Source organism: Corylus avellana, chromosome ca1 (genome assembly GCF_901000735.1).
Source record: "Corylus avellana chromosome ca1, CavTom2PMs-1.0".
Lineage (NCBI taxonomy): Eukaryota > Viridiplantae > Streptophyta > Magnoliopsida > Fagales > Betulaceae > Corylus > Corylus avellana.
The window spans coordinates 11,328,943-11,337,656 of NC_081541.1; the positions used below are offsets into that span (position 1 = coordinate 11,328,943).

The window sequence follows — 8,714 nt, forward strand, 5'->3', positions numbered from 1 at the left end:
GATCCAATTATAGGCCAATACCTCACTGTTCTTGTGAGAAGTGTACTTGCGGTTCAATGAAAAATGTTGTTGATTTTCATCTCCAAGAGTACATATACCATTTTTTGATGGGTTTAAATAAGTCTTTTTCTACTGTTCATGGACAAATCCTACTGATGGAGCCTCTGCCTCCATTCAACAAGGTATTTTCAATGATTCTTTCAGATGAAAGGTAGAAACAGATTTCTGCTCCTGGAGCTTTCAATGGTGGATCTTATTCCGAAAATCAGTTCACTGACAGTGCTACCTTGATGTCAAAAGCTCTTGTTTCTTATCACAGAAACAATTTCTGGCAGAATTCAAATGTGCGTAAGGTTAAACCAACATGCAGCCACTGTGGTATTGTTGGTCACACTATTGAGAAGTGTTATAAACTACATGGTTTTCGTCCTGGCTTCAAGTTCACTAGAAACAAGTTCACTGATGGTTTCAAGCCCTCTGTCAACCCTTCTGCAAACCATGTTCAATCGGATGAGAATTCATCTAATCTACTTTTTCCCTTCACTAAAACTCAGTGTCAACAACTAATGACATTTATGCAAAACAATAACCTTGCACAACCAATGTTGCCTGCTGCTCATCAAGTAGGTAGCATTTCTACCAATGATAATTTGTTTGCCAAATTACCAGTTAATTTTCAATTACCTAATCCACCTGTTTCATTTCTTTTGGATTCATCCCATTCTATTTTCTCTTCATGCCATGAGTCCTTTTTGTCAAAGGCCTCTCATGTTTCCACACTTAATACATGGATTATAGACACTAGAGCCACTGATCATATGATCAGTTCAGTGTCTCTATACACTACAATCACAGCAACTATATCTACAGGAGTTAAGCTTCCCAATGGACAGTTTGCCAATGTCACTTATATAGGCACTGTTAAAATTTCTGATCACTTAACTCTCACTGATGTATTGTGTGTCTCTTCTTTTTCTTTCAACCTTTTATCTGCCTACAAGATCATCAAATGTTTTTCATATTGTTTTGTTTTTCTTGCTAACCTCTGTTTTATACAAAATCTACTGAAATAGGAGACGATTGGTGTGGGTGAGGAAAAAAATGGACTTTACTACTTGCTGCAACAACCAAAAACCAAGTTCCTGCCTTCATCACAGATATCACACTCTTTTGCTTTACCTCATTTTTCTGCTTTAATCAAAGATGTTTTCACTGATAAATGGCATTATGAGCTAGATCATTTATCAGGTTCTAGACTAAAACAGTTGCAAGATTCCATTCCAAATCTTTCTTGTAATTCCAACCCATGTACTATTTGCCCTCTTGCGAAACAGCAACGTGTTTCTTTTCCTGTAAGTTCATTTACATCCAATAAAATTTTTGAATTGATTCATTGTGACATATGGGGTCCATTTTTTGCAAGTTCCAGCAATAGTTATCAATATTTTTTAACCATAGTAGATGATTTCAGTAGATATACTTGGGTTAATCTCATGCAGTCCAAATACAAAACTCGTACCTATATTCAATCTTTTTTCTACCTCATTGAAAATCAATTCAATTGTAAAATAAAATTGTTAAGATCTGATAATGGTCCTGAGTTCAACATGGCAGAATTTTATTCTCATAAAGGGGTTATACATCAACTTAGTTGTGTAGATTCACCTCAACAAAATGCTAGGGTTGAATGAAAGCACCAACATCTCCTTAATGTAGCTAGGTCTCTTACCTTTTAGGTAAATTTGCCAATTTCTTTTTGGAATGGTTGTGTTACAACTTCTGCATACCTCATTAATAGAATTTCTACTCCTCTTTTATCCAACATAACTCCATTTGAAGTTTTGTTTTCTAAACCTCCCATATATTCACATTTAAGTGTCTTTGGATGTCTTTGTTATGCTTCCACTTTATCAAGAAACAGAAACAAACTTGATCCTAGAGCTAAACCTTATTTGTTCATAGGATATCCTACCATATACAAAGGGTATAAACTCCTAGATCTTTCCACTCACTCTGTTTTTATTTCCAGAGATGTTATCTTTCATGAATCCATTTTTCCTTACCTAAATGGTCTTACCAATTTCACATCCAATGGACTTCTCAACTCTGCCATTCCTAACACTTCAAACAATCCAATTTTGCCCACATGTATACATGATACCTCAACTGATGATCAAATTCATTCTTTGTCAAAACCAATCACTCCTGCTCTTTCATTTCCTGTAAATTCATCCATTGACACATCTTCTCATGATCAATCACATTCTGATCATTCAAACACTTTAATCCTTGAACCAGAATATGCTTCTTCCTCTGAAATCCCAGATCTTGTTCCCATCCCAGATTCAATACCTGAATATACAAACCTTAGAAAATCCTCTCGGATCAAACAGCAGCCTGGTTACTTGCAACAGTATCACTGTCAACTTGTTTCTCATTCTTCCCAATCTGATAACATTAAATCAGATTCAGGTATTCCCTATTCTCTGTCATCTGTTTTGGATTATACTCATTTGTCACATTCTCATAAAGCATTCAGTTTGGCACTTGTTTCTCAAGTTGAACCAAAGTATTTTCACCAAGCTGTCAAGGTACCTGAATCGAGAGATGCTATGCAGGCTAAGTTGAAAGCATTAGAAGTTAATAATACTTGGATTTTAACTTCTCTACCTCCTGGCAAGAATGTCATTCGATGTAAATGGGTTTATAAAATTAAGCTCAAGTCTGATGGAAGTGTGGAAAGGTACAAAGCTCGTTTGGTGGCAAAAGGGTATACTCAGTGTGAGGGATTAGATTACCATGAGACTTTTTCTCTAGTAGCCAAACTCACTACTGTTAGGTGTCTATTAGCTATTGCAGCTTCTAAGCATTTGTTTCTACATCAGTTGGAAGTGAACAATGCGTTTCCTCATGGAGATCTTGATGAATAGGTGTATATGGAAGTTCCACCTGGGTTTGCCAATAAAAGGGGGAGTCACAGTAGGTTTGTTGAAAAATGCTATGCCGACTCCAAAAACTTGTTTATCACAATTTATGCGGAATTAATATTATGAAGCAATAAACAATTCAATCACCCAAAATATATAAAGCAATAAAGAGGCAGACACATATATTTTGGTTACGAAGAGGAAACCTTTTAGAAACCGATCTAAAAGTAAAACCTCTCCGGGGCAACCAAACCCAGGAAATCACTATCAAAAGATTATCCAGAGATTACAGACACTAGGAACACTTACAACCCTTTGCAAGACCTTGGCTCTGTAAGATCGACAAGCCTACAACTCGTCTCCTTGCTCACGATCTTCTTCAACGTGATTCTCCTTTACTGGACCCTTCCGATAGACTTCTCAACCGTAGATTTATCAAAGAATAACTAAAACTCTGAGATTTAATTTAGCGCTCATCACATATGATCTCTCTTAGCACAGCCTCCGACGAACTCTCTGGGGGTAAAAATTCGTGCTTCTCTCTTCTATAATGATGTATATATACTCCCGACAAAACCCTAGACCTAACCCACTTAAAATCACGTTTTTGGGCCTAAAACTTACGGAGTGTCCGGACATGTTAATGGGCGGTCCGGACACGGCTTTGCGGAGCAAGATTTTAGTTTCTGGAAATGAGGTCCGGACCCTGGGAATTGCGGTCCGGACCCGGCCTGTCCAGTCTTGATCAACAGCTCCAATCGATGGGCGTTTGTGGTCCGATTGAGCTAAAATTTTGCAGGGACGTTCATAACACATGAATCTACATTATGTACGGTGGAGACTGGATTCTGAGCATTCTATATCAGTGTTTGAGCCCGTAAACAGTAGCATCTGCATTTTGAAACTGAATTAAGCCAACACAAGAACTAACATTTGTAAATTGACAAAGTCATTGTATGGCTTGAAGCAACCATCTCAGCAGTGGTTCTCAAAATTTTCCACCACTTTGATTGCCCAAGGTTTTGTTCAATCAAAGTCTAATTACAGCCTCTTCACTAGAACTAAAGGGAAGGTTTTCATTGCCTTATTAGTGTATGTTGATGATGTAATTCTGGTAAGCAATGACTCTGCAGCAATTGCCCAATTCATCACTTCACTAAATGAACAGTTTAAATTGAAGGATTTGGGGACATTGAAGTACTTTCTTGGTTTGGAGGTAGCAAGATCAGCCAAAGGCATTTCCTTGTCTCAAAGGAAGTATGCATTGGAGATATTGGAAGATTCAGGTTTGCTTGCTGCTAAACCTTCCAAATTTCCTATAGGGCAAAATATTAAATTCACTAAAAGTGATGATAGTCTTTTGGAGGATCCAACCATTTATAGACGTCTTATTGGCAGACTCATCTATCTCACCATAACAAGACATGATTTGGCTTATGCTGTTCAGAATCTTAGTCAATTTATGGATCAACGGAGGCAACCCCATTTAGAAGCTGCTCACAGGGTTCTAAGGTATCTCAAGAATTCCCCTGGTCATGGAATTTTCTTTCCTTCCTCCTCAGATTTTCAGATTAAAGTCTTTTGTGATGCTGATTGGGCAAGGTGCTTGGATACTAGGAGGTATATTACTGGTTTCTATGTTTTCCTTGGAGATGCTCTAATTTCATGGAAATCCAAGAAGCAGCAAACCATTTCTCGCTCTTTTGCTAAGTCTGAGTACCAGTCTATGGCTTCTACATGTTGTGAATTAACTTGGTTGCTTGCTTTGCTTAAAGACTTACAGATTGTTCATCCTCAGCTAGCTCTCTTGTTTTGTGACAACAAGGCTACTCTTCATATTGCTGCAAATCCAGTGTATCATGAAAAAACCAAACATATCGAAATAGATTGTCATCTAGTTCATGAGAAAATTCGACTTGGTCTCATTCACACCCTGCATGTTCCTACTCATTCACAACTTGCAGATATTTTTACCAAACCACTTGGTTATGTACAGTTTCATGCACTCTTTTCGAAGATGAATATTCTCGACATATTCATCTTGAGGGGGAGTAACAGCAGCTCAAATTGAATCATGTGTAAATACTTAGTTAAAGTAGTTTACAGTTTACTAGTTGGTTAGAGAGGTTTATTCAGTTAGTAAGTTAAGCTAGTTAGTTTGATTAGTTTGCTTCCAACTGATTAATACTCTACTGCTCCAGTAGAAAACAGGGCAGCTATATATACTTGTAAAGTGATTCTTTGAAGGTGAATGAGAATGATTCAGAACTTCTTCCATATTTCATCTTCCAACTATCTTGACGCTGTCTTGACCATAATTGAACTATCTTGACCCTTCCAACTCTATTAGTGTAAACTACTGAATCTTTCATTGTTTGTGATCTTACCCTTAGATTATAGAAAGATAACATATATGTAAATATACAGAAAACATGTGTACTCGAATCCTTGTATCAATAGAAATGGTGGCATGTGGGCATTCCTGAACTTAAAGCGGTGTGAAAAGTTTTTTTAATGAGAATAATTTTAGAACATAATGGAACCATGTTGTTCCTATGCTTTATGTTCAGTTGTGATAAACATGTCTAATCATGTTGTTCCTATACTTTATGTTCTGCCTTTCCATCATCTCCATTGGTAATTACTGTAATTATTGTCATCTATCGCATATCAACAAAGGTAGAGTTTGAACTTCTGCAGAATTTCGAATTCTACAAGTGTGATACTATATCTATTGGATTTGAAGACAATGTTTTATCTATCGGATCAACACGTAGGACTGAGTGCGCCAAAATAGGGTTGGACGCCGGACCGTTAGATTGGTCGGTGGTTCCCTCGTCGGTGGGTCTCTGTTGGTGCGTCGGTGGGTCGGTCTGCGTGGGTTTGATTCTATGGGTGTGGCATGTGGGGGAAGAGAAGCACGATTTTGGGGTTTAAATAAAAAAATATAAAATAAATATAAAATAAAATAAAATAAAACCCAAGTCATCCAAAACTCACTGTTGTGGATGGTGCCAAAACGGTGAGTTTTGATACTATGGACACGTAGGATCAAAAATTTTGTCTGATATGGCATTTAGTAAAACGGTGCATTTAACTCAATCTAACGGCGATTAAAAATTTTTGACGGTAAGGATTTTATTGGCATTTCGATTGACCCATAAAGTAAATTTTCACCAAAAAAAAAAAAAAAAACTACGGGATTTTTTAATTTTGGCGGGTTGACTTAAGGACTCATTATACATTTACCCAAAACAAAAAGGTAATCATAAAATTTGCAACCCCAAATCTAACATATCATATTCTATCGAATTACATATTTTTCATGACAAAATTATAGTTGGATAACCCTATAAAAGATTTTTCATTAACAATTTCCTCTTCATATAATTTAGAACAATACTTTGTAACCAATATTGTTCATAGAACAATAAAATAGCCACATAATACTAAACTGATTGACCATAGTTTTCAAACTTATAAATATATACAAATTCTCTAGATCCATTTCATTAATAATCAAAACAAAGAATATGCCAAAAAATAAATGCCACAAGTGAGCCAAAATTCACAAAGAACGTAATCTAACTAATAGCTAGCATGAATGTTAAAACCATGACTTTCATATTAAATTACAGTTTTGGGGACAAATGGAACAAAGAGGAAGATGAGAGCAATCATCTTTTTGTAGTCACATTCATCTCTTTTTGTCAACTAAACAATGCCATCTAGATAAGTATTTTCCCATTTGTTTAGGACCGGAGACAAAAGAATTGGCATTTACCTACTTATATGAAACAATTATAACAAATGAAAATGATAAGTAGACAAAAGAAAGTAACTCTGCAAGGTAAACCTCAAAAAACCAAGACCTCTTGGAATTGACTTTCGCTTGTACAATCAACATTTTTTGAATGAGCTTCTCCTAAAACAATCAAAAGATTCATATTCACTAAATTAAGTTGGAGGTTGACATTACAAAAATTAACAATTTCCTAGTATAGGCAGAACATCAATACCAAAAAGCTCCGGCATTCCTTATTCTCAAAGCTAAAAGGGTGCATATTTTTCATCAGGTTTTCTCTAATGTGCTAATGTTTTTAAATATAGAAAAAAAGTAAAACATATCAGCAAAACATTGAGATAAATCAAAAGAAATTAAATCAAGAACATAAAATCAAGCACAAGGTACACAATAGGAAAAACCTCCAACAATTTGAAATGAACTATAATGACCTTGACCAATGAGCAACACAGTAACAATTTAAAACGGATGTCAAATTATTGTCAAGCTCTAACTCTTTATTGGAGACTATTTTATATATATATATATATATATATATATATATATATATATATATATATATATTATTTACTATGATTGCCATAGATATAAACACCAGAGCCCTATAACATCAATAGCAATACATAATAATGACCATGAAACAACAAACCCGTCTTTCCAAAGTATTAAGGCACTATAACATCATAACCATTTGACTTTCATTCTATAATATCTTATCTTACAACATAGAAGCCACAAGGGCTGCATCCTTAACTACAAACAGTGACTGGATTGTTCTACAAATTCTACTGGCCTATTGTGAAGTCTAGTGTGATTTTCTCTGTTCAATCTTTTTTTATGGGGGTTATATGCTTAAGGAATTCAATCATACGAATATAGCCCTTATTCCTAAGGTGGATAACACTCAATCAGTGCATTAATTCAGGCTCATTAGTCTCACAAATTTCAACTACAAGATTATCTCGAAGATCCTTTCTTCTAGATTCAAGCTGGTTTTGCATAAGATTATTTCTCCCACTCAATCAGCTTTTCTTAAAGGTAGATCTATCCATGATAATACTATTTTGGCTCACGAGGTGTTTCATTCCATGAAGCAGAAAAAAGGTAATGGTGGGCTTATGGCGCTTAAGTTGGATATGGCCAAAGCTTTTGATTCCATGGAATGAAATTTTTTGTTGAAGATTTTACATTTGCTTGGGTTCCATCCTGTTTGGATTCAATGGATCCAGCAATGCATTACTACTTCTTCCTTCTCTATTTTACTGGATGGTGCTCCTTTTGGGAAGTTTTTTCCTACTCGTGGGCTGTGGCAGGGCGACCCTCTTTCCCCTTTCTTGTTTATTTTGGGTTCTGAAATTCTTTCTAGATTGATTGAAAGAGAAAAGAATATATGTCTCCTTCATGGTATTAGAATGGCCAAATCATGCCCTCCGATAACTCAGTTATTACTTGCTAATGAAGTGTTTATCTTCTCTAGGGCTAATGAGAATGAAGCTGGTGTGATTCTGAAATGCCTCAAGACTTATTCCTCTTGGTCTGGGCAGTGTATTAATATGTCTAAGTCTGCTGTTTTTTTCAGCAGAAATTGTTGCCCTAATGCATAGGCTTCTGTAAACAGGAGTCTCAACTTAGTTCAAATCCCTACTCGAGCTAAATATTTTGGTATTCCTCTCTTTATGCATAGGAGGAAGCATGACTCCTTTGTTGAGCTTAAAGACAGAATTTTTGCCAAAATTACTAGGTGGAAAGCTCGTCTTTTATCTCAGGCAGCAAGGACTACTTTGGTGAAATTAGTGGCTAATGCCATCCCTACTTATCTCATGTCCTTATTTCTTATTCCTAAATCTTTATGTTCGGTAATCAATTCAGGTCTAAGAAAATTTTGGTGGGGTTACCCTCAAGATAAGAAGCATTGTCTCTCTCTTCTTTCTTGGAAGAATATTTGTTTGCCTAAAGCTTTGGGTGGTTTGGGTATTCGTTCT

General features: G+C 35.9%; 1 protein-coding gene across 1 annotated transcript; it reads left to right on the forward strand.

The window, feature by feature from the left end:
- Positions 1–2,936: 2,936 nt before the first annotated feature.
- On the forward strand, positions 2,937–4,998 carry LOC132181212 (uncharacterized mitochondrial protein AtMg00810-like). The gene is made up of 2 exons (XM_059594366.1): positions 2,937–2,979; positions 4,061–4,998. The coding sequence occupies exons 1-2, from the start codon at positions 2,937–2,939 to the stop codon at positions 4,996–4,998; spliced, it is 981 nt and encodes a 326-aa protein (XP_059450349.1).
- Positions 4,999–8,714: the final 3,716 nt, after the last annotated feature.